Source organism: Mustelus asterias, chromosome 1, assembly GCF_964213995.1.
Source record: "Mustelus asterias chromosome 1, sMusAst1.hap1.1, whole genome shotgun sequence".
Classification (NCBI taxonomy): Eukaryota; Metazoa; Chordata; class Chondrichthyes; order Carcharhiniformes; family Triakidae; genus Mustelus; species Mustelus asterias.
This window is the reverse complement of record NC_135801.1, coordinates 134,519,525-134,544,782: the sequence shown is the minus strand read 5'-3', so window position 1 is coordinate 134,544,782 and position 25,258 is coordinate 134,519,525. Positions and strand designations below refer to the sequence as shown.

Below are 25,258 nucleotides of genomic sequence, written 5' to 3'. Positions count from 1 at the left end.
CAACTCAACACTCTGATCAAAACCTTTGATCTGGACCTTCAAAACACCCTCCGTGCTCTCATCCCAAGTACTCCACGCGTTGGAGATCTCTACTGCCTCCCAAAGATACACAAGGCAAACACACCCGGCCGTCCCATTGTTTCAGGCAATGGAACCCTGTGCGAGAACCTCTCCGGCTATGTCGAGGGCATCGTGAAACCCATTGTACAAAGAACCCCCAGCTTTTGTCGCGACAATACAGACTTCCTACAGAAACTCAGCACACATGGAGCAGTTGAACCAGGAGCACTCCTCATCACAATGGATGTCTCGGCACTCTACACCAGCATCCCCCACGATGATGGCATTGCTGCAACAGCCTCAGTACTCAATGCCATCAACTGCCAGTTTCCAGATGCAATTTTACGACTCATCCGCTTCATCCTGGACCACAATGTCTTCACCTTCAACAACCAGTTCTTCATCCAGACACACAGAACAGCCATGGGGACCAAATTCACACCTCAATATGCCAACATCTTCATGCACAGGTTCGAACAAGACTTCTTCACCGCACAGGACCTTCAACCGATGCTATACACTAGATACATCGATGACATTTTCTTCCTTTGGAGTCATGGTGAGCAATCACTGAAACAACTATATGATGACATCAACAAGTTCCATCCCACCATCAGACTCACCATGGACTACTCTCCGGAATCGGTTGCGTTCTTGGACACACGCATCTCCATTAAGGAGGGTCACCTCAGCACCTCACTGTACCGCAAGCCCACGGATAACCTCATGATGCTCCACTTCTCCAGCTTCCACTCTAAACACGTAAAAGAAGCCATCCCCTACGGACAAGCCCTCCGAATACACAGGATCTGCTCGGATGAGGGGGATCACAACAGACACCTCCAGACGCTGAAAGATGCCCTCATAAGAACAGGATATGGTGCTTGACTCATCGATCAACAGTTCCGACGCGCCACCGCGAAAAACCGCACCGACCTCCTCAGAAGACAAACACGGGACACGGTGGACAGAGTACCCTTCGTCGTCCAGTACTTCCCCGGAGCGGAGAAGCTACGGCATCTCCTCCGGAGCCTTCAACATGTCATTGATGAAGACGAATATCTTGCCAAGGCCATCCCCACACCCCCACTTCTTGCCTTCAAACAACCACGCAACCTCAAACAGACCATTGTCCGCAGCAAACTACCCAGCCTTCAGGAGAACAGTGACCACGACACCACACAACCCTGCCACAGCAACCTCTGCAAGACGTGCCAGATCATCGACACGGATGCCATCATCTCATGTGAGAACATCATCTACCAGGTACACGGTACCTACACTTGCAACTCAGCCAACATTGTCTACCTGATACACTGCAGGAAAGGATGTCCCGAGGCATGGTACATTGGGGAAACCATGCAGACGCTACAACAACGGATGAATGAACACCGCTCGACAATCACCAGGCAAGACTGTTCTCTTCCTGTGGGAGAGCACTTCAGCAGTCACGGGCATTCAGCCTTGGATCTTCAGGTAAGCATTCTCCAAGGCGACCTTCACAACACACGACAGCGCAGAGTCGCTGAGCAGAAACTGATAGCCAAGTTCTGCACACATGAGGACGGCCTAAACCGGGATGTTGGATTTATGTCACATTATCAGTAACCCCCACAGCTTGCCTCCTGGGCTTGCAGAATCTCACTCGCTGTTCTGTCTGGAGACAATACACATCTCTTTAACCTGTGTTTAATGTTCCCTCCACCCACATTGTCTGTACCTTTAAGACCTGGCTGGCTGTAGGATTCGCATTCTAATCAGTATTCTGCAACTTGATTTTGTCTGTTTGCACTGTTTGAGAGCACATTTCCACTCCATCTGACGAAGGAGCAGTGCTCCGAAAGCTTATGGTATTTGCTACCAAATAAACCTGGTGTTGTGAGATTTCTTACTGTGTTCATCCCAGTCCAACGCCGGCATCTCCACATCAGGGTTATCAATGGAAGACACTTTGTAAAAGTGATTAGGAAAAGACACTTGAGTCATCCAGTCCAGCTACACTACAGCCAATTACCTAAAGCAAGGGCCTCCCAATTTGTGTGCTGCTCCCCAGGTTTCTGCAGCCTTTTCAGACTTCTAGTTTCAAGTTTCTATACTTGCAGGCTGCACCATTAATCCTCAGCACTTCACACAGAATGTGCACGAGAGAACTCCAATAGCTATTAAATTAAACTGCCCCAGCTATATATGATGGGGTTTATTTTATAGAGGATCAGTGGGTATAAGTCCTGGGACACATGCAAAACTGACACACTTTGAAATATCATTATCTTTTACTACGCATTCAGTAGCACTTTCTTTCTCAAGTGTCTCAGTCTTTCCTTTTGCTAAAATGTTAACTTTATGTAGCTCAATCTTGCTGTTATTATCATGCTAAACACATGATTTATACCTTTCCTGCCTTTTGGACCATACTGTCAAACCATACTTTGACCTATCGTGCATATCCTCACTGCCACCAATCTGCAGCATACAGGACATGACACCCTACAGCCTTTACTCCCCTTGAGCAATATCACAAGACATAAGGGGAAAGTCCTTGAGAAAAAACGGTTCAGTAATGAGAATTCAGAATCAAAACTGCTGCACATGATATTAAAACGTGGACCTGAATTTTTCGGAAGGCTGGACCTCGCTACCTGTCGTTCATAGAGTCAGCAGAAAACACATCCTTGTCAACTCTGAGTGTCTCACTGCCATTTCATATTTGAATGAGCATTAAGTTGCTGCAGGTAGGACGCCCGTCCATCACACAGGAGTGAGTCCTGCCTTAGAGAGCTGCCAGCCAATCAGATTCTCTGGCAGTTCTCCAGTGCCTGCAGTGATGAGAGCTGTAGTGGACTGAAGAGAAAGTTCCTGAGGATGCCAGAGACTAAACCTGGGCACCAGAGGCTAAGTTAAATACAATTGGTCCCAGGGTAGGGAGGGCAGAGAAGGCCTTGTTGGGGGGTGCAAAAGGGGTGATAGGTGTCTCGGGGGAGAGGCCGGGAAGGAGGGATGTCTGCAAGCCACCAGATCTTAAAGGCAGGAGAGGCGCCTAACTTCAGAAGGGGGCTTTTGTTGGAGTCACCAACCCCCCTTCCCCACCACCCCCCACCCCTCCCCTTTCCTGCCCAAGATCTAAGTTTGGTGATTTTTGGGCTTCCTCATGCAAGGCCAATTTTCCTACCAGCCTAAACGTTGAGGCTGAGTGGGAAATGGCGACTTAAGGACCTCAATTGTGGCAAGAATGAGCTTCCTGTCTAAGGCCTTGCCCACCCCAGCATAAAATCTCTGCATGGCTCGGGTGAGCAGGAACCCTGAAGGAATCCTGTTTCTTTTACTTAAGAAGTTGAATCTCTTGTGAAGAGGAAGGAGGAGACTTACGTAAAGATGAGACGTGAAGGCTCAGTTAGGGTGCTTGAGAGTTACAATTTAGCCAGGAAGCACCTTAAGAAAGAGTTAAGAAGAGCCAGGAGGGGACATGAGAAGTCTTTGGCAGGTAGGATCAAGGAAAACCCTAAAGCTTTCTATAGGTATGTCAGGAATAAAAGAATGACTAGGGTAAGATTAGGGCCAGTCAAGGACAGTAGTGGGAAGTTGTGCGTGGAGTCTGAAGAGATAGGAGAGGCACTAAATGAATATTTTTCGTCAGTATTCACGCAGGAAAAAGACAATGTTGTCGAGGAGAATACCGAGATACAGGCCATTGGACGAGGCGGGATTGAGGTTAATAAGGAGGAGGTGTTAAAAATAGTGGAAAGTGTGAAAATAGATAAGTCCCCTGGGCCGGATGGGATTTATCCTAGGATTCTCTGGGAGGCTAGGGAGGAGATTGCAGAGCCTTTGGCTTTGATCTTTATGTCGTCATTGTCTACAGGAATAGTGCCAGAAGACTGGAGGATAGCAAATGTTGTCCCCTTGTTCAAGAAGGGGAGTAGAGACAACCCTGGTAATTATAGACCAGTGAGCCTTACTTCTGTTGTGGGCAAAGTTTTGGAAAGAATTATAAGAGATAGGATTTATAAGCATCTAGAAAGGAATAATTTGATTAGGGATAGTCAACACGGTTTTGTGAAGAGTAGGTCATGCCTCACAAACCTTATTGAGTTCTTTGAGAAGGTGGCCAAAGAGTGGATGAGGGTAAAGCAGTTGATGTGGTGTATATGGATTTCAGTAAAGCGTTTGATAAGGTTCCCCATGGTAAGCTATTGCAGAAAATACAGACGCATGGGATTGAGGGTGATTTAACGGTTTGGATCAGGAATTGGCTAGCTGTAAGAAGACAGAGAGTGGTGGTTGATGGGAAATGTTCATCCTGGAGTTCAGTTACTAGTGGTGTACCGCAAGGATCTGTTTTGGGGCCACTGCTGTTTGTCATTTTTATAAATGACCTGGATGAAGGCGTAGAAGGATGGGTTAGTAAATTTGCGGATGACACTAAAATTGGTGGAGTTGTGGACAGTGCGGAAGGTTGTTGCAAGTTACAGAGGGACATAGATAAGCTGCAGAGCTGGGCTGAGAGGTGGCAAATGGAGTTTAATGCGGAAAAGTGTGAAGTGATTCACTTTGGAAGGAATAACAGGATTACAGAGCACTGGGCTAATGGTAAGATACTTGGTAGTGTGGATGAGCAGAGAGATCTCGGTGTCCATGTGCATAGATCCCTGAAAGTTGGCACTCAGGTTGACAGGGTTGTTAAGAAGGCGTACGGAGTGTTAGCTTTTATTGGTAGAGGGATTGATTTTCGGAGCCAGGAGGTCATGTTGCAGCTGTACAAAACTCTGGTGCGGCCGCACTTGAAGTATTGCGTACAGTTCTGGTCACCGCAAAAAGGGGCTTAGGAGAGTTAGGAGGGGACATGAGAAGTCCTTGGTGGGTCGGATCAAGGAAAACCCCAAGGCTTTTTATTCTTATGTGAGGAATAAAAGAATGACCAGGGTGAGGTTAGGGCTGGTCAAGGACAGTAGTGGGAACTTGTGTATGGAGTCAGTAGAGATAGGCGAGGTGATGAATGAATACTTTTCTTCAGTGTTCACCAAGGAGAGGGGCCATGTTTTTGAGGAAGAGAAGGTGTTACAGGCTAATAGGCTGGAGGAAATAGATGTTCGGAGGGAGGATGTCCTGGCAGTTTTGAATAAACTGAAGGTTGATAAGTCCTCTGGGCCTGATGAAATGTATCCTAGGATTCTTTGGGAGGCAAGGGATGAGATTGCAGAGCCTTTGGCTTTGATCTTTGTCCACGGGGATAGTGCCAGAGGACTGGAGAATGGCGAATGTTGTTCCTCTGTTTAAGGAAGGGAATAGAAATGACCCTGGTAATTATAGACCGGTTAGTCTTACTTCGGTGGTTGGTAAATTGATGGAAAAGGTCCTTGGGGATGGAATTTACGACCATTTAGAAAAATGCGGATTAATCCGGGATAGTCAGCACGGATTCGTGAAGGGCAAGTCGTGCCTCACAAATTTGATAGAATTTTTTGAGGAGGTAACTAAGTGTGTTGATGAAGGTAGGGCAGTTGATGTCATATACATGGATTTTAGTAAGGCGTTTGATAAGGTCCCCCATGGTCGGCTTATGATGAAAGTGAGGAGGTGTGGGATAGAGGGAAAGTTGGCCGATTGGATAGGTAACTGGCTGTCTGATCGAAGACCGAGGGTGGTGGTGGATGGAAAATTTTCAGATTGGAGGCAGGTTGCTAGCGGAGTGCCACAGGGATCAGTGCTTGGTCCTCTGCTCTTTGTGATTTTTATTAATGACTTAGAGGAGGGAGCTGAAGGGTGGATCAGTAAATTTGCTGATGACACCAAGATTGGTGGAGTAGTGGATGAGGTGGAGGGCTGTTGTAGGCTGCAAAGAGACATAGATAGGATGCAAAGCTGGGCTGAAAAATGGCAAATGGAGTTTAACCGTGATAAATGTGAGGTGATTCATTTTGGTAGGACTAATTTAAATGTGGATTACAGGGTCAAAGGTAGGGTTCTGAAGACTGTGGAGGAACAGCGAGATCTTGGGGTCCATATCCACAGATCTCTAAAGGTTGCCACTCAAGTGGATAGAGCTGTGAAGAAGGCCTATAGTGTGTTAGCTTTTATTCACAGGGGGTTGGAGTTTAAGAGCCGTGGGGTTATGCTGCAACTGTACAGGACCTTGGTGAGACCACATTTGGAATATTGTGTGCAGTTCTGGTCACCTCACTATAAGAAGGATGTGGAAGCGCTGGAAAGAGTGCAGAGGAGAATTACCAGGATGCTGCCTGGTTTGGAGGGTAGGTCTTATGAGGAAAGGTTGAGGGAGCTAGGGCTGTTCTCTCTGGAGCGGAGGAGGCTGAGGGGAGACTTAATAGAGGTTTATAAAATGATGAAGGGGATAGATAGAGTGAATGTTCAAAGACTATTTCCTCGGGTGGATGGAGCTATTACAAGGGGGCATAACTATAGGGTTTGTGGTGGGAGATATAGGAAGGATATCAGAGGTAGGTTCTTTACGCAGAGAGTGGTTGGGGTGTGGAATGGACTGCCTGCAGTGATAGTGGAGTCAGACACTTTAGGAACATTTAAGTGGTTATTGGATAGGCACATGGAGCACACCAGGATGATAGGGAGTGGGATAGCTTGATCTTGGTTTCAGATAAAGCTCGGCACAACATCGTGGGCCGAAGGGCCTGTTCTGTGCTGTACTGTTCTATGTTCTATGTTCTATTATAGGAAGGATGTGGAAGCATTGGAAAGGGTGCAGAGGAGATTTACTAGGATGTTGCCTGGTATGGTGGGAAGGTCTTATGAGGAAAGGCTGAGGGACTTGAGGTTGTTTTCATTAGAGAGAAGAAGGTTAAGAGGCATACAAGATGATCAGAGGATTAGATAGGGTGGATAGTGAGAGCCTTTTTCCTTGGATGGTGATAGCTAGCATGAGGGGACATAGCTTTAAATTGAGGGGTGAGAGATATAGGACAGATTTCAGAGGTAGGTTCTTCACTCAGAGTAGTAAGGGCGTGGAATGCCCTGCCTGCAGCAGTAGTGGACTCGCCAACATTAAGGGCATTTAAATGGTCATTGGATAAACATATGGATGATATTGGCATAGTGTAGGTTAGATGGGCTTTAGATTGGTTTCACGGTCGGCACAACATCGAGGGCCAAAGGGCCTGTACTGTGCTGTAATGTTCTATGTTCAATTACACACTCCCCTGCCTAAACACCCACCGTAAAAAGTCTCACAACACCAGGTTAAAGTCCAACAGGTTTATTTGGTAGCAAATACCATAAGCTTTCGGAGCACTGCTCCTTTGTCAGATGGAGTGGAAATGTGCTCTCAAACAGTGCAAACAGACAAAATCAAGTTACAGAATACTAATTAGGATGCGAATCCTACAGCCAGCCAGGTCTTAAAGGTACAGACAATGTGGTGGAGGGAGCATTCAACACAGGTTAAAGAGATGTGTATTGTCTCCAGACAGAACAGCTAGTGAGATTCTGCAAGCCCAGGAGGCAAGCTGTGGGGGTTACTGATAATGTGACATAAATCCAACATCCCAGTTTCGGCCGTCCTCATGTGTGCTGCAACTTGATTTTGTGTCTGTGCAGCATTAAGTGGACCAAGTGCACAATACAACTTTCAATAGAGTTCATCCCTCTCTTTCTAAGTAAATAAGAGGTATACCGTATTCCAATGAGAGGTATACCATGTTCCAATGAGAGTGATGCGCGTTATCACACACAAGGCTTGATGCTCAGGAAATAAAGGCTTTTATTTGCTGTAACAAGGCAGCTACTAATTATATACACGATCCCAGACTGAGGGGTCCCAGACAGAGCAGAGACCTTTATACCTCTCCCAGGAGGCGGAGCCCGACTGGGATGTACCACAATACTATAATACAAGGTGTAACAACCCAACCCTAACCCCAACAGCAACAAGTAGAACAACCCATCCCTAACCCCAACAGCAACATATATACATACTTGTAGTACTGGCCAGACCCTGGCTCAGTACTATCTAGTGGGAACCAACGATGGTTCACCACAGAGAGGTATACCGTGTTCCAATGAGAGGTATACCGTGTTCCAATGAGAGGTATACCTTGTTCCAATGACAGGTATATCTTGTTCCAATGAGCGGTATGCCCTGTTCCAATGAGCGGTATGCCATGTTCCAGTGGTTTGTTTCCAAAAGTGTAAATGATAACTTCATCATAACTTGAAAATTCAACTTTATCAGTAACATTACTGTATACTCTAACTTGTGTATTAATTTAACAATGCATTCAGTCATGTGTAATGAGATAAGCGTTTGCTAACTGACAATCAGTTGTTTCATAACATCATCACTTCCGTACGGCTGATATTGATGCAATTTAGCACAATCAATGCACCTAACCTGCCCATCTTTGGGCTATCCTCTTCACAGTTCACAAGACTTTCAAGCTGCATGTCTTCCACACATTTTAAAACTGTGCCCTGTACATTGAGGTCTGTGCCATTTATATTTAACAAAAGCAAGGGTTCAAAAACACTGACCCCTGGGAAACCCCATTATAAATCTTTCTCCAGTACTGTTTATTGCTGCTCTGTTTCCTGTCACTCAGACAATTTTGTCTCCATGTTGCTTCTGTCCCTTCTATTCCAGGAAGCAAGTCTAACTTTGTTCACTAATTTGTTGTGCAGCACTTTATCAAATGTCTCTTGGAAGTTCATATGCACCACATTAACTGAATTGCTCTCTGTTACTCTCTCCATTACCTCATCAAAAAGCTATGCACACATCTCTTATCATCTCCCGCTCCCTCCACACAACCTCCATCCTAATACCTTAATCTTTTCGGATACTCAAGAACTGCAACCTGGTCATGCATTGGAAGAGTAGGGTTATCATATTTAGCCTCCACAGTTCTATTGAGTGGGTGCTGCACAGTAATAGGACATCATATAATTAGAACTATTCTATTTATTCTGCTTATAGAATGTGGAACCTACATGGATCTTGTGATAGTGCTGGATGGATCCAATAGTATCTGGCCTTGGGAACCAGTCCAAAATTTCCTGAAAAAACTAACAGGAAGTTTAAACATTGGCCCTCATGAAACTCAGGTAACTACATTTTTTTTTACTTCTGGCATTTCTTTGATTTTCTAAAGTGTTCTTTTATGGATATGGATTTCTTTTCAATTATATTTGTTGTTTGTGACTGTATCTATCATATTAAAATAAGGACACAAAGTATACGATGTTACAATAGGGACTTAATGATATCTACCTGCCATTTATCACCCCAGCTCCTGGCCACTTCACTAAAACTGCTTGAAATTGGTTTTCTGTGTATAATGCCCCAGGTGACAGTGGATGTTTTGTGGTGTTGTGCAAGTTAAGTCGTCGAAATGTCCTCACTTTCATCCATTCCATTGCTGTCATGTTTCTCTCTTTTCCTTTGAACTGTTCTCCATAATTTCCCTTCTCTCTTGCGTGGGAGGCCAAGTAATAGAGCGCACTGGTACTCACTGCCTCCTCCCCAAGTAATAGAGCGCACTGGTACTCACTGCCTCCTCCCCGCACTGGTACTCACTGCCTCCTTCCTTGCACTGGTACTCACTGCCTCATCCCTACACTGGTGCTCACTGCCTCCCTCCCTCCACTGGTATGCACTGTCTCCTCCCTGCACTGGTTCTCACTGCCTCCCTCCCTGCACTGGTACGCACTGTCTCCTCCCCGCACTGGTATTCACTGCCTCCCTCCTTGCACTGGAATTCTCTGCCACCTCACCACATTGGTACCCACTGCCTCCTGCCCTGCACTGGTACGCACTGTCTCCTCCCTGCACTGGAATTCACTGCCTCCTCCCCGCACTGGAATTCACTGCCTCCTCCCCGCACTGGAATTCACTGCCTCCTCCCCGCACTGGTACGCACTGCCTCCTCCCCGCACTGGTACTCACTGCCTCCTCCCCGCACTGGTACTCACTGCCTCCTCCCCGCACTGGTACTCACTGCCTCCTCCCCGCACTGGTACGCACTGCCTCCTCCCCGCACTGGTACGCACTGCCTCCTCCCCGCACTGGTATGCACTGCCTCCTCCCCGCACTGGTACTCACTGCCTCCTCCCCGCACTGATACGCACTGCCTCCTCCCCGCACTGGTACTCACTGCCTCCCTCCTTGCACTGGTACTCACTGCCTCATCCCTACACTGGTGCTCACTGCCTCCCTCCCTCCACTGGTATGCACTGTCTCCTCCCTGCACTGGTTCTCACTGCCTCCCTCCCTGCACTGGTACGCACTGTCTCCTCCCCGCACTGGTATTCACTGCCTCCCTCCTTGCACCGGAATTCACTGCCTCCTCACCACATTGGTACCCACTGCCTCCTGCCCTGCACTGGTACGCACTGTCTCCTCCCTGCACTGGAATTCACTGCCTCCTCCCTGCACTGGTACTCACTGCCTCCTCCCCGCACTGGAATTCACTGCCTCCTCCCTGCACTGGTACTCACTGCCTCCTCCCCCGCACTGGTACTCACTGCCTCCTCCCTGCACTGGTACTCACTGCCTCCTCCCCCGCACTGGTACTCACTGCCTCCTCCCCCGCACTGGAATTCACTGCCTCCTCCCCCGCACTGGTACTCACTGTCTCCTCCCCCGCACTGGAATTCACTGCCTCCTCCCTGCACTGGTACTCACTGTCTCCTCCCCGCACTGGTACTCACTGTCTCCTCCCCGCACTGGTACTCACTGCCTCCTCCCCCGCACTGGTACTCACTGCCTCCTCCCCCACACTGGTACTCACTGCCTCCTCCCTGCACTGGAATTCACTGCCTCCTCCCCGCACTGGTACTCACTGTCTCCTCCCCGCACTGGTACTCACTGTCTCCTCCCCGCACTGGTACTCACTGTCTCCTCCCCGCACTGGTACTCACTGCCTCCTCCCCGCACTGGTACTCACTGTCTCCTCCCCCGCACTGGAATTCACTGCCTCCTCCCTGCACTGGTACTCACTGTCTCCTCCCCGCACTGGTACTCACTGTCTCCTCCCCGCACTGGTACTCACTGTCTCCTCCCCCGCACTGGTACTCACTGTCTCCTCCCCCGCACTGGTACTCACTGTCTCCTCCCCCGCACTGGAATTCACTGTCTCCTCCCCGCACTGGTACTCACTGCCTCCTCCCCGCACTGGTACTCACTGTCTCCTCCCCCGCACTGGAATTCACTGTCTCCTCCCCGCACTGGTACTCACTGTCTCCTCCCCGCACTGGTACTCACTGCCTCCTCCCCGCACTGGTACTCACTGCCTCCTCCCCTGCACTGGAATTCACTGCCTCCTCCCTGCACTGGTACTCACTGTCTGTTGTTGAGCACCTCAAAGTTAAGCATCCCTTTAATTCCTCCCATGCCCACTTGCTCCCCAAAAGATGAGTTTGTTTCAAATACAACTTGCGCAATCTTTTTGGAATACTAATCAAAACTGGGATGATGAAAGGTTCTTTAGCCTAGACATTCCTGGAGTCGCACTCTGCTACCTGCTGTGGTCCTGCCTTGGCCCAAATCACAAGCATCCCCATTGCATGACAGAGATGAGTACCCATACCATTTCCAGCACCATTAGATTATCCATCCTGCACAGACACAGAGGTTTGCAGGGGCACCTAACCTCTTTGTGCGGGAGCAACAGACCAATGCAGCTTAAGATTTTGTCTTATGGACAAGATTCTGTGGCCTCCCCTCAGCCTTTTTCTCGGGAGTGGGAGGCGGCACACCATTTGCTGGCAGCAGGATCCTCTGGTCCCAATGGGAATTCCCATTGAAGCCGGAAAACCCGCCAGAGTCGGAGCGCCGCCAGTGAGGCTAGAGAATCCCACCAGTGTGAACAGTGGGAGAATTCCGGCCTACATCTTTGCTAATGGCAGTCATCTGTCCGAGATTAATTGTAATTTGGGCTCCGACTTGCAGTCTTTGTATGGCAAGTATGGTAAGTATGGCCTTACCCCGGCACAAATACTGTTGTCTGGTACACATGATGAACGGGTGAGATTCCCTGTGGAGCCCAGTGCTCTGTTAGTCCTACCATCTACTGCTAAACATAAGAGACAGGATGAAAAGGCAACTTCAATGTAACCACCGTCATTCGTTTTATCACTTGAAATGGATGTCAATTCTACGCTATCATAGTAATTGTATCCCTTTGACCCTTTCCCTGTCTCTGTCCCTGCTGAAAAACTGGGGCATCTCTAACTTTTTCCAGTTTTTACCAAAGATAGTCAAGCTGAAACGTTGGGCGGAATTTTACCGGCATGCCCGCCCGAGGTTGATACGATCCCGCCCGAGGCCAACAGAGAATGCCATTCTCTGAGCCTCACCTGCCGGTAAAATTCCAGCCGTTAACTCTGTTTCTCTTTCCACAGTCGCTGCCAGACATGCTCAACATTTCCAGCATTTTCTGTTTTTACTTTCGATGTGACCATTTTATGCAGAACGCAGTGAATGTATGGAAAGGACTGCCGAAGGGGGCACCAGGGGCAGATTGGATCAGTAAATTCAAGAGAGGGTTAGAAAAGTTGGTGAAAATTTGTCAGAAGGATATAAGGAACATTTTGGGATATAAAATGGCAGAACATCCTGTCTGCCCCACTACCAATATGCATTCTACTTCAGTTGGCTCGGACACCCCTGTAGTTTTAGTAATGATTCTACCCACTCCAATATGCCCCCTGGCAAAATGTTAGCCAAAGCTAAGGGCCAGTAGTGCTGCCATTTTGCAAAACAGGTATATTAAAAAATTGTCTTTTATGTTCTGCTGTGAAATGTGATCATGTTTTTTTAATTATTGCACTGGATGTGTGCATCACTGGCGGGGCCAGTATTTGTTGCCCTTGAACTGAGTGGCTTGCTGGACCATTTTGTAGGTCAGTTATGAGGCAAAAGCAGTGTTGAGGGTCTGGAGTTGCATGTAGGCCAGAGCAGGTAGGGTTGGCAGATTTCCTTCCCGAAAGGATATTAATGAATGGTTCAATGTTAGTTGTCATAGTTACCATTACTGATAAAAATGTTATATTCCAGATTTATTAAGTGAATTTAAATTCCACCAGCTGTCTTATTGGGATTTGAACATATGTCCCCAGAGCATTAGCCTGGGACCTTACGTCCCCAGCATTAGCCTGGGAATCAGTAGCTCAGTGAGATTATCACAACATCTCCATCTCCCCTAATCTCACCTATTTGATCCAAATAGGTGTCTATTATACAGTATGGTGAAGATGCAGAATTTCAATTCAAGCTGAACTCTTACAATTCAACAGCCGAAGTTGAGAAGATTGCAGCGAGCCTCAAACAAAAGTTGGGAACATCAACAAACACAGCTGATGCGATTGACTTTGCAAGGTAATTTGTGCCTTAAAATAGCTATTTGTAATTGTTTATTAAAAATACTGCTGGAGTAACTGCCTGGAATATTTCTTCTTCCTAATAAAAATCATTTACACAGGAAATTCAGAGCAAGTCCACCCACACCTAAAAAGAGAAAGGACAAATTTAGAACAGAGATGGGAACATTGATTTACTATCCTCATTCAGATGTGACTATGATGAACTATGAGAGGCTAGTACAGTGCACATATTGTCCCTTGTGCCCAGATTGAACATCTCCCTCATTCTCTTCACCGAATCATAGAATTCCTACTGTGGAGAAGGAGGCCATTTGGCCCATCAAGTCTGCACCAACCACAATCCCATCCAGGCCCTATTCCCATAACCCCACGTATTTATCCTGTTAATTTCCCTGATATTAAGGGTCAATTTATCATGGCCATTCAGCCTAACCCACACATCTTTGGACTGTGGGGGGAAACCGGAGCACCGAGACGAAACCCATGCAGACACGGAGGGAACGTGCAAACTCAACACAGACAGTGACCCAAGCCAGGAATTGAACCCAGGTCCCTGGTGCTGTGAGGCAAAGGTGCTAACCACTGTGCCACCGTGCAACTCATGTTTACAAGGAATGCTTTGATTTAAATTTCGTAACTGACATCTTGTCAAATCTATGATCACTTATTGGTTTTCATTTGTAATTTTATTTCTTTGGCTGAGATTTTATATCAAAGAATCATCGAATCCCAACAGTGCAGAAGAGGTCATTCGGCCCATCAAGTCTGACAGAGTATCTTACACAGGCCCCTGCTCCATCCTCACAACCCCATATATTTACCCCACTAATCCACCTAACCTACACATCTCCATTACAAGGGAGGAAGTGCTAGGTTTTTTAGAGAATATAAAGACTGACAAATCCCCAGGGCCTGATGAAATCTATCCAAGGCTGCTCAGGGAGACGAGAGATGAAATCGCTGGGCCTCTGACGCAAATCTTTGTCTCGTTACTGAACACAGGTGAGGTCCCAGAGGATTGGAGGATAGCTAATGTGGTCCCGTTATTTAAGAAGGGTAGGAAGGATAACCCAGGTAATTATAGGCCGGTGAGCTTGACGTCCGTGGTAGGGAAGTTGTTGGAGAGGATTCTTAGAGATAGGATGTATGCGCATTTAGAAAGGAATAAACTCATTAACGATAGTCAGCATGGATTTGAGAGGGAGGTCATGCCTCACTAACCTGGTGGAGTTTTTGAAGAAGTGACGAGAATGGTTGACGAGGGAAGGGCCGTGGATGTCGTCTATATGGACTTTAGTAAAGCGTTTGACAAAGTCCCTCATGGTAGGTTGGTGCAAAAGGTTGGATCTCATGGGATAAAGGGGGAGGTGGCTAGATGGGTGGAGAACTGGCTTGGTCACAGAAGACAGAGGGTGGTAGTGGAAGGGTCTTTTTCCGGCTGGATGCCTGTGACTAGTGGTGTTCCGCAGGGCTCTGTATTGGGACCTCTGCTGTTTGTGATTTATATAAACGATCTGGAAGAAGGTGTATCTGGGGTGATCAGTAAGTTTGCAGATGACACGAAATTGGCTGGACTTGCAGATAGTGAGGAACATTGTCAGAGGCTACAGAAGGATATAGATAGGCTGGAAATTTGGACAAAGAAATGGCAGATGGAGTTCAATCCTGATAAATGCGAAGTGATGCACTTTGGTAGAACTAATGTAGGGGGGAGCTATACGATAAATGGCAGAACCATAAAGGGTGTAGATACGCAGAGGGACCTGGGTGTGCAAGTCCACAGATCCTTGAAGGTGACGTCACAGGTGGAGAAGGTGGTGAAGAAGGCATATGGCATGCTTGCCTTTATAGGACGGGGCATAGAGTATAAAAGTTGGGGTCTGATGTTGCAGATGTATAGAACGTTGGTTCGGCCGCATTTGGAATACTGCGTCCAGTTCTGGTCGCCACACGACCAGAAGGACGTGGAGGCTTTAGTGAGAGTGCAGAGGAGGTTTACCAGGATGTTGCCTGGTATGGAGGGGCTTAGTTATGAGGAGATATTGGGTAAACTGGGGTTGTTCTCACTGGAAAGACGGAGGATGAGGGAAGACCTAATAGAGGTGTATAAAATTATGAAAGGCATAGATAGGGTGAACGGTGGGAAGCTTTTTCCCAGGTCGGTGGTGACGTTCACGAGGGGTCATAGGTTCAAGGTGAGGGGGGGGGGGGAGTTTTAACACGGATATCAGAAGGACATATTTTACACAGAGGGTGGTGGGGGCCTGGAATACGCTGCCAGGCAAGGTGGTGGGCACATTGGGAACGTTTAAGACTTATCTAGATAGCCACATGAACGGAGTGGGAATGGAGGGATACAAAAGAATGGTCTAGTTTGGACCAGGGAGCGGCGTGGGCTTGGAGGGCCGAAGGGCCTGTTCCTGTGCTGTATTGTTCTTTGGTCTTTGCTTGTTCTTATCTTGAGACACTCAGGGGCAATTTAGCATGGTCATCCGTTAACATGGCCAAACTAATTAACATGATGCTTCAAATGTATGAAAGACTTGCAGTTGTTTTGCTAACTTATAGAATTCACTGAGGTAAGTGACTTTCATTAAGTTGGCAGCTGTTTGCTGGATCAGGTTCTGTGATGTGTTATGCCATTTTGTCATGTTTCAGAAAAAATGCTTTCTTACCTGAAAATGGTGGAAGACCAAAAGCAACAAAGGTAATGGTTGTTGTAACTGATGGTGAATCTCACGACAAAGACAGGTTACCGAGCGTGATAGAGAGTTGTAAACAACAAAACATAGTCCGATTTGGGATTGCTGTAAGTAAATGTCAACATTTTTGTCAGAAAATTAGATGCCTCTTGTTTAACAGATGTTGCAAAATATCTAACCAAGTTATACACTGAGAAATAGAATCTTTTCAAAGTATACCCTTCTAGAATTTTGTAGTTTGTTGCACCAATCAGAGGAAAACATTAGCTGAGAAATTACTGCTGCCTCTGTCAACAAACAAATGTTTGTCATGTGTTGGGTGTGCCACTGTATGAGTTGAGAGTGATTGGAGGAGTGGCTTACCCTGGCAGAACGGAAGAGATTATTCACCCTTTTGTGACACTGGATGCCTGTCCTCCTCTGCAGGGAGGTGGAACTAACCATCCCTGCCATTGTCTCCCATATTGGCTTAGTGTCCCTGCAGGTCTCCTCCCTGTGCCAGGGTACAGAATGTCATGTCACTTCTCCACGCCATCCAGCAGTCTGGCGAGGGAAGCTTGTAAGAACCTGGGCGCAGACTTCTTTGCAGCCATGAATATCCGTGGGTGAAGAGGTGACTGGGGAGCACTGGGGTAGCCTTTAAATAGAGTTCCCCATGATGAATGTACCCGGTGATGGTGGGCTGGGTGAAATTCACCCAACGTGGAGAATTCTTTTTTTCCAACTGGCAAACAATACAGCTTGAAAATTAGCCATTGCCGCCTGCCATCGCACTGTGCCAAATGTAGGGAAAGTCCCGCCCACCTTGTAGTACAAAGAACAAAGAACAATACTAGCACAGCAGGACTGCCTGCAGTAAGAGTGGAGTCAGACACTTTAGGAACATTTAAGCGGTTATTGGATAGGCACATGGAGCACACCACGATGATAGGGAGTGGGATAGCTTGATCTTGGTTTCAGATAAAGCTCGGCACAACATCGTGGGCCGAAGGGCCTGTTCTGTGCTGTACTGTTCTATGTTCTATGTTCTAATACAGCACAGGAACAGGCCCTTCGGCCCTCCAAGCCCGCACCACTCCCTGGTCCAAACTAGACCATTCTTTTGTATCCCTCCATTCCCACTCCATTCATGTGGCTATCTAGATAAGTCTTAAACGTTCCCAGTGTGTCCGCCTCCACCACCTTGCCCGGCAGCGCATTCGAGACCCCCACCACCCTCTGTGTAAAATACGTCCTTCTGATATCTGTGTTAAACCTCCCCTCCCTCACCTTGAACTTATGACCCCTCGTGAACCGACCTGGGAAAAAGCTTCCCACCATTCACCCTATCTATGCCTTTCATAATTTTATACACCTCTATTCTGTCTTCCCTCATCCTCCGTCTTTCCAGTGAGAACAACCCCAGTTTACCCAATCTCTCCTCATAACTAAGCCCCTCCATACCAGGCAACATTCTGGTAAGCCTCCTCTGCACTCTCTCCAAAGCCTCCATGTCCTTCTGGTAGTGTGGCGACCAGAACTGGACGCAGTATTCCAAATGCGGCCGTTGTTCTATACAACTGCAACATCAGACCACAACTTTTATACTCTATGGCCCGTCCTATAAAGCCAAGCATGCCATATGCCTTATTCACCACCTTCTCCACCTGTGACGTCACCTTCAAGGATCTGTGGACTTGCACACCCAGGTCCCTCTGCGTATCTACACTCTTTATGGTTCTGCCATTTATCGTATAGCTCCCCCCTACATTAGTTCTACCAAAGTGCATCACTTCGCATTTATCTGGATTGAACTCAATCTGCCATTTCTTTGCCCAAATTTCCAGCCTATCTATATCCTTCTGTAGCCTCTGACAATATTCCTCACTATCTGCAAATCCAGCCATTTTTGTGTCGTCCGCAAACTTACTGATCACCCCAGTTACACTTTCTTCCAGATCGTTTATATAAATCACAAACAGCAGAGGTCCCAATACAGAGCCCTGCGGAACACCACTAGTCACAGGCATCCAGCCATAAAAAGACCCTTCCACTACCACCCTCTGTCTTCTGTGACCAAGCCCGTTCTCTACCCATCTAGCCACCTCCCCCTTTATCCCATGAGATCCAACCTTTTGCACCAACCTACCATGAGGGACTTTGTCAAACACTTTACTAAAGTCCATATAGATGACATCCACGGCCCTTCCCTTGTCAACCATTCTAGTCACTTCTTCAAAAAACTCCACCAGGTTAATGAGGCATGACCTCCCTCTCACAAAACCATGCTGACTATCGTTAATGAGTGTAGTCCTGGAGTGCAGTGTTTTCTGGTGTTGTTCTCACATATTCTTTAGATCTATCTGGCAATAAAAACCAGGTTCCTCTGAAATGGTTGAAGTCACACTCTATTTCTGTCCCTGGGAGGATTTTCTCAGCCACAGGAAGATTCAGGAAAATGCATATCCAGAACTTCCCTGCTGTGGATAACAAGAAAAAAACTGCAATAGTTTCCACAGCATGATTCCCTTCTTGAAGATAGCGACAATTGTTACATTCCTGCAGTTGGGTTGGGGAGAGGGGTGTGGGGGGAGTTCTTTTTCCTCCTGAACCATTGGATGAGGACATGGCAACTTGATGTGTGCAAAAGCCTCTGAATATCTCAGCTGGGATCCCATCGGGACTGTAGGTCTTTTTGTCATCCATCTGTCTGATTGTTTGTCGCAGCTCTCCCATCACTGGTGGTTCGACCATGGATTTTACCACAAGATCCGAGAGAATCAGCCCCCACCTTGGATTCACAGTTGAGGAGTTGTTAGAAATGTTCTTTCCAGCATTGATGGAAGGGATTGTCATCCTTAAGAAGGCCCTGGTGGCTTCAAGACAGCTCTACATGTCATGACAATAGTTATATTGCTGGATCTCTCAGGCTTTCTCCTCCCACCTCTTGTTCTTTATCTTGTGGATTTGTCTCGGTGCATCAGCATAGATTTGTTGGAATGCTGCCTTCTTAACCTACGACCTTGGGGTTGTTCTGCCAGGCAATGAAGGCTGATTCAGATCTCTATGTCTAATACAATGAACAAGCTGCAACTATGCAGCGCTCATTGGGAACGGCATTGAAGTGTCAGCCAACACATGCCTGGTGATTCCCACATTCAGGTATGAGGTTGGATGTGAAGCAGCTTTGTACATTATATCAGATTGTGGGATAAGGATGAAGTGGGATTTCAGCAAGTTCATAAAGCAGAACATATCAAAATCCTGGATGGCTTCAGTGACTGGTCTCAGCGATGGCCGTGCCAATAATGCTAAACACTACCACCTCTGATGGAGTGAGGAGATGTAGCAATGCTGCTTCTTTGCTGCTCAGACCTATTATGTGCCACTTTGTCCTGAAAGAGTAAGGAAAAAATGCCAGTCAGTGTGTTGCAATTTTTTTGGTTATGGGCCTTGCTGAAGAGTTGTGGATGAGAAATTTACATCAGTGCTAAATGTTTGAGGGTGAGGTAGAGCATCTGAATGTTAAGCATAAATTCTGGTTGCTAAATACTGTTTATGGGTGAGTGATGCAGATATATTGCATTGAACAGTACACTGAGGTTGGTTGCGTAGTTGGTAGGTTGTGGCATTTGAAGATTAATTCGCTGACATTGACCAATTGTGTGAGGTCATTGAGTTTCTTGCAGGACTACATTCAGGCTCAAATTCCTGGCATGGCCCCTTGTAGCTATCTGCTCCCACTGCCTTTGCAATATCTGCCTGAAGGACTTCCAGGCCTCCTGCAGATAGGACACCTCTCTCCCTCTCCTTCTGCACTCAGTCTCCAGGGCTGCTTTGAAGTACATAGGAACTCTCCCTCTGGCCATTTGAGGCGATATCCAGTGTTTTCCTGTTCCACAAAGGTTTCCCAGCCAGGTGAATGAGCTTCCAGAGCCAAAATGCACCTCCCTTTTAAGAATCATGGACTAGTTTAAACTGGTTCCAGTCTTACACAAATACAGGCTCCTTGCTGAAAGTGTAGACAATAACAGTGTCTGCTACTTGGAATATTTTCAATAGACATGGCTCAATTGCACATCACAATCCCTGCACCCATTGATAGGATCGATCCAATTTATAGCCAATTGTCTCTTAACTCAGATATGAGGGCGTTAGCAGTGAACCCAATTCCAGGCATGCTAAATTTGTGAATGTGAACAATTAAAAAATCTACTGAAAATTGGAACAGCTGACAAAGGTGTCCAGTCTACTTCCATGTAATAGAATTCAATTTTCTTTTATTCCATAGGTTCTTGGATATTACGTAAGAAACAACATAAACCCAGACAAGTTAATCAACGAAATCAAATCCATTGCAAGTGACCCAACAGAGAAGCATTTTTTCAACGTATCTTCAGAAGCTGCTTTGATAGAAATAGCTAGTGCTCTCAGAGAACGTATCTTTAGCATTGAAGGTAAAGCTTTCTCTCTGTTTTCTTCAAAGTATTCTGCCGCCTTATGTTTTTATTTCACCTAGTTAAAATCACTTCCTGGTGAATTTCAATTAATCTGCCTGAAGGACTGCTATAATGATATTCTGTGGTGTTTTGGGACTATAGGAAGGAGGTTGAGACAGTGCAGATTCTACAAGATATTGTCTGCTGTGAGGAAATAATTATGAAAAAGCTTGTAAATTTGGATATTTTTGGGTGGTGTGTGGGGCAAAATTGGGGTTGTTTGCACTGAAACAGAAGACATTATGGTCTGTTACCTTAAGCACAAATTCACATTTTCTCGGCATCATCTATGATCTCATCCTAAGGCAATATTACGGTCCCAGTATTATTTCAAGGGCCAGGAAATCGGCCTTGTTGGCTTCCAGCTGATCAAATTACTTAAAGACGTGACAGAAATAACATATTAGATGTCCATAAAATAGAATATTTTATAGTTGTATATTTGATTCTTCTAGGGACAAGCAATAAAAATGAAGATACTTTCTCGTTGGAAATGGCACAAGTTGGATTCAGTGCACACTTTGTACCCAGCCAGGTATTAACTTTCTCTGTGTGGTGGTAATGGAATTTGTTGTAGTGATTTCTGGCCACTTACAATGTAGATCATAAACAGCAAGCAAAAACATTGATACCTACGGACTATTTGCATTCCTCCAAAAATATCTACAAGGAGATCGTGCCTTGTTTTGTTGACCATGGGGTTAGTTGTTGGGGTGTAGGACATTGGGAGGGATTTTATGGCCGCGCTCACCCTGAAACCGGAAAATCCCACCCGAAATCAACGGACCTTTCCATGGTCCGTCGCTCACCCGCTCCGATTCCCGTGGCGGGTGGAACGGTAAAATTCCGGCCATGGTTTGACAGATTTTCCACTGAGGGTATGTACTATACCCTTTTGTCTCTGTTAGACAGTGGGGCAATTTTTACAGAATAGATCACCTGATCTTCAATGGCCACCTTTGCAGCACATTGCTCACTTTTCAAAGGAGCCTGAATTCAATTACATTGTTACGATTTTCATAAACCTCCAAATGACTAGAGAGACTGGGATGTGTGCTAGGTTGGAATAGTGATTTTCATTTTATCTGGACTGAATTTAACTTAAATAATAACAGAGTGAAGTAACTCTTTGAGCAGTGAAATGCGTTTCAACAGTCTCAATAGCACGTATATATGTATGTATATACAATATATATATACATACATATATATGTGGACTGCAGCGTTTCAAGAAAGCAGATCATCACCACCTCCTCAAGGACAACTTAGGAATGGGCAATAAATGCTGGCCAGCTTGCAATGCCCATGTCCCATGAATAAATAAATAACTCCTAATTAAAAATCTTTGGCATTAAATGCCAATCCCACTCAGAAATGTTAAAGAATGGAAAACATTGGTGAGGTGAGAGATATTCTTCTGAAGTTGACTCTGCAGTACCTATCCTGGGAGAGTCAGGTGATATCACCAGAGGTTCAAAATGGAACAGTGTTCTATTTTGCAGCTGTAATATCCCTCAGCTTGATCAGAACAAAAATTTAAAATTAAATAAATCCAATAGAGCATCTTTAGAAGAATGATGTGGAGATGCTGGCGTTGAACTGGGGTAGGCACAATGATGAAGAAGCAGCGCTCCGAAAGCTCATGCTACCAACTAAACCTGTTGGACTTTAACCTAGTATTGTGAAACTTCTTACTTTCTTTAGAAGAATGTTGTGATAATGTATTGCCATCCAGCGTTCAATGCATCAAATAGTCCTCTAGCATGCATTTTATTCAAGATTTAACTCCTCTTTTCAGGACTTGCTGATGTTGGGAGCTGTAGGAGCTTATGACTGGACAGGCACAACTGTCCACAAATCATCTAACAAGATCACTATTTTTGCCAAGAAAATCTTTCAAGATATTTTGCAAGATAGAAATGACAGTTCATATCTGGGTAAGCTTTAACTTTATTCCCACTCATTATAACAGCGCAGTTGTACATTTACCTTCTGAATCATTAATTTGACTTTAGGGCAAATAAAGTGGTATGTACAATTTCCATACTATTACGAACAATGAGCAAAGTTTCCTATCAAGTCTTAGAAGCCCGCAGAGGCACTGCTAGACATAAATAGGATGATATTAAACATCAACATGCTGCACTTTAAACTGCAATATTACACTTGCAAAATCATAGATACTGGCCAGAATTGTCCAGCCATTCAGGCTGGCAGAATTGTCTGGTCCTGCTGCAGTGAACAGAGATGTGGCTGAGCACCAAATTCTCCATCGTCACTTGTGGCAGTGGGGCATGAACGGCCGGAGAGTTCTGGCCACTGAGTTCTTTCTCTCAGACAAGATGCCATGATTGTTGTTATGCTAAATCCAGATACTCCCCAGAGAAAGTGCAGAGAGGAAGTTTGTTTTACTGCACCTTCATTTGGTTTGATTTGAAATTACTCTGACCCACACTTCGTTCATTTGAGTAATTGCTTAAAACTTAATTATTTTTACATAATGCAGCAATATCTTTCTCTGGTGAACCAGGAGAATGGTTGGTTCCAGGTGCAAAGAAGAAAAGTGGGCAGATAGCCATGATTCTCCTATGAATTTCTGGGGTTACCTCCCAGGTCTGGAGTGTTTGAGGTTGCTATAGTAATGATAAAAGCGGGGGCTATCAGCCCTTCTGCGAATTTCACTGGCCACCCATGTGACCAGCTCATCTGAGAATGTTTATTTTGTACAGTTTCCAGAAGAATCTTTGATTAAATAATCAGAGAGGTTACATGAATTATATTGATATACACCCATATGGCTCACAAAGACAGAAAGTAAAGACCAGAGAGGATAAGTCCCTCTTTTCATACTGAGACAGTAGAACAGAAGCTCTGTGCTAGAGTCTTCCAGAAGGCTAGTTTTTGTACAGCAGCCAAAAGATCCTTCGGCAAACAACCATTCCCACTACTATCTAGGCCTCTCAGGCTTCAGCCACTTTATATCCATGCCCTCTTCCATGTGCAAAGCCCTGACAAGACTCGTAATTTAAGTCCACAATTATAGGTGAATTCTGATCAGGGCAGATCAAGTAGGTTTCCGGTAAACACATTCTAACCAGTATCAAAGTTCAGAGAGGCAAATGAAAGAAATCTTAATAAGTCACAAGTATTCAGATCCCAACTCCCAACCTTGCTTACTGGTCACCTTCTCATGGGCAATTAGGGATGGGCAATGAATGCTGGCCTGACTCATAGAAACATTTAAATCTCATAGAAACTTATAAAATTCTACAGGATTAGACAGGATAGACTCAGAAAGAATGTTCCCGATGGTGGGGAAGTCCAGAACAAGGGGTTATAGTTTGAGGATGAAGGGTAAACCTTTTAGAACTGAGGTTTTAGAACAGAGGGTGGTGAATGTGTGGAACTCACTACCACAGAAAGTAGTTGAGGCCAAAACATTGTCTGATTTCAAAAATAAGTTAGATATATCTCTTGGGGCTAAAGAGGTCAAGGGATATGGGAGGAAGGAGAGATGAAGACATTGAATTTGATGATCAGCCATGATCAAAATGAAGCACAGAGCAGGCTTGAAGGGCCGAATGACCTACTCCTGCTTCTATTTTCTATGTTAGACAGTGAGGTCCATATCCTTGAATGGATAATATAATGGTTTTATAATGATGGATAAATTAAGCAGTTAAAGCTCAATTTAAAAAATAATGTACGGATCTATACTTTAGAAACCTTTGACTCTGCAACAATATTTTCACTAAAGATATTTGACTTGTATTTCCTTTCCAAGGTTACTCTGTGACATCGCTGGTTACACAAAATTCTGTGCTCTATGTTGCCGGTGCACCACGCTTCCAACACACTGGCCAGATAGTCATTTACACCGTTGGGTTAAATGATGAAGTGATAATTAGGCAGACGGAAAAAGGAGAACAGGCATGTACTGTGCTAACCCATCTTTTTCTTTGAGAATCTGATTGACCTGCTGCACAATTGCATTGCTTTCTGCTTCAGTTGGAAAGGACAAGGGCAATGATACTGCAACATGACTGGGGGAAGAGATATTAAACTAATTTATTGGAAAGCTGGGATTGCGCTGTGTTACATTTAATGGGAAGTATTGCTTTAATTTGATCTGCACTCTGTGACGCCATAGCTATCAATTTTTACCAGCAAAAGCAACGTTGCACCAGAGGTGGAGTGGGAACCTGGTCTTGGCATAGAGGTGTTCCCTTGGCTGAAGAAGAGCAGGTCTATTGTACCTTTGTCAGGTTCCATCTATTTTCCTTTCTCCAAACCATTTACAAACACTGGGCAGAGTCCAGGCACCTAACTTCCCCCCCTGGCTGGGCTGTTTGCTTGAAGAAAACAAGGAAAAATGAGATGCTGTCTGACATCCTGTGCATTTCTATCACTTACTATGTTTAAATCACAATCAGAGCTCTGGGGAGGAGAAATTAAATAACAATTCTTTTTATGCCCCCATGTCTTCTTCTGCCCGTGGGGCCGTTGTGGAAAATCCAGTCAGTCGGAATCCGCAACAAATCAGAGTATCAATTTTTGGCTGGTGCCACTTCATTGAGTTGCCCAACAAGCAGATTCAGAATAAAATAAGTCAGGAAATGTACCTCGCAGTTAATAATAATTCGGAGGGAAATGGCCTCCTCTATAACAGAG

The 25,258-nt window shown here is 45.7% G+C and overlaps 1 protein-coding gene across 1 annotated transcript in view; it reads left to right on the top strand.

Annotated features, from left to right (window-relative positions):
* itga2.2 (integrin, alpha 2 (CD49B, alpha 2 subunit of VLA-2 receptor), tandem duplicate 2) overlaps window positions 1–25,258 on the top strand; it is a 154,095-nt gene that overhangs the window by 77,139 nt on the left and 51,698 nt on the right. Inside the window, exons 6-12 of the mRNA XM_078219451.1 lie at window positions 9,002–9,129; window positions 13,254–13,402; window positions 16,066–16,216; window positions 20,380–20,545; window positions 21,043–21,122; window positions 22,386–22,524; window positions 24,372–24,517. Of these exons, the coding sequence (XP_078075577.1) occupies window positions 9,002–9,129; window positions 13,254–13,402; window positions 16,066–16,216; window positions 20,380–20,545; window positions 21,043–21,122; window positions 22,386–22,524; window positions 24,372–24,517 (959 nt within the window). The remainder of the gene's footprint in view (window positions 1–9,001; window positions 9,130–13,253; window positions 13,403–16,065; window positions 16,217–20,379; window positions 20,546–21,042; window positions 21,123–22,385; window positions 22,525–24,371; window positions 24,518–25,258) is intronic.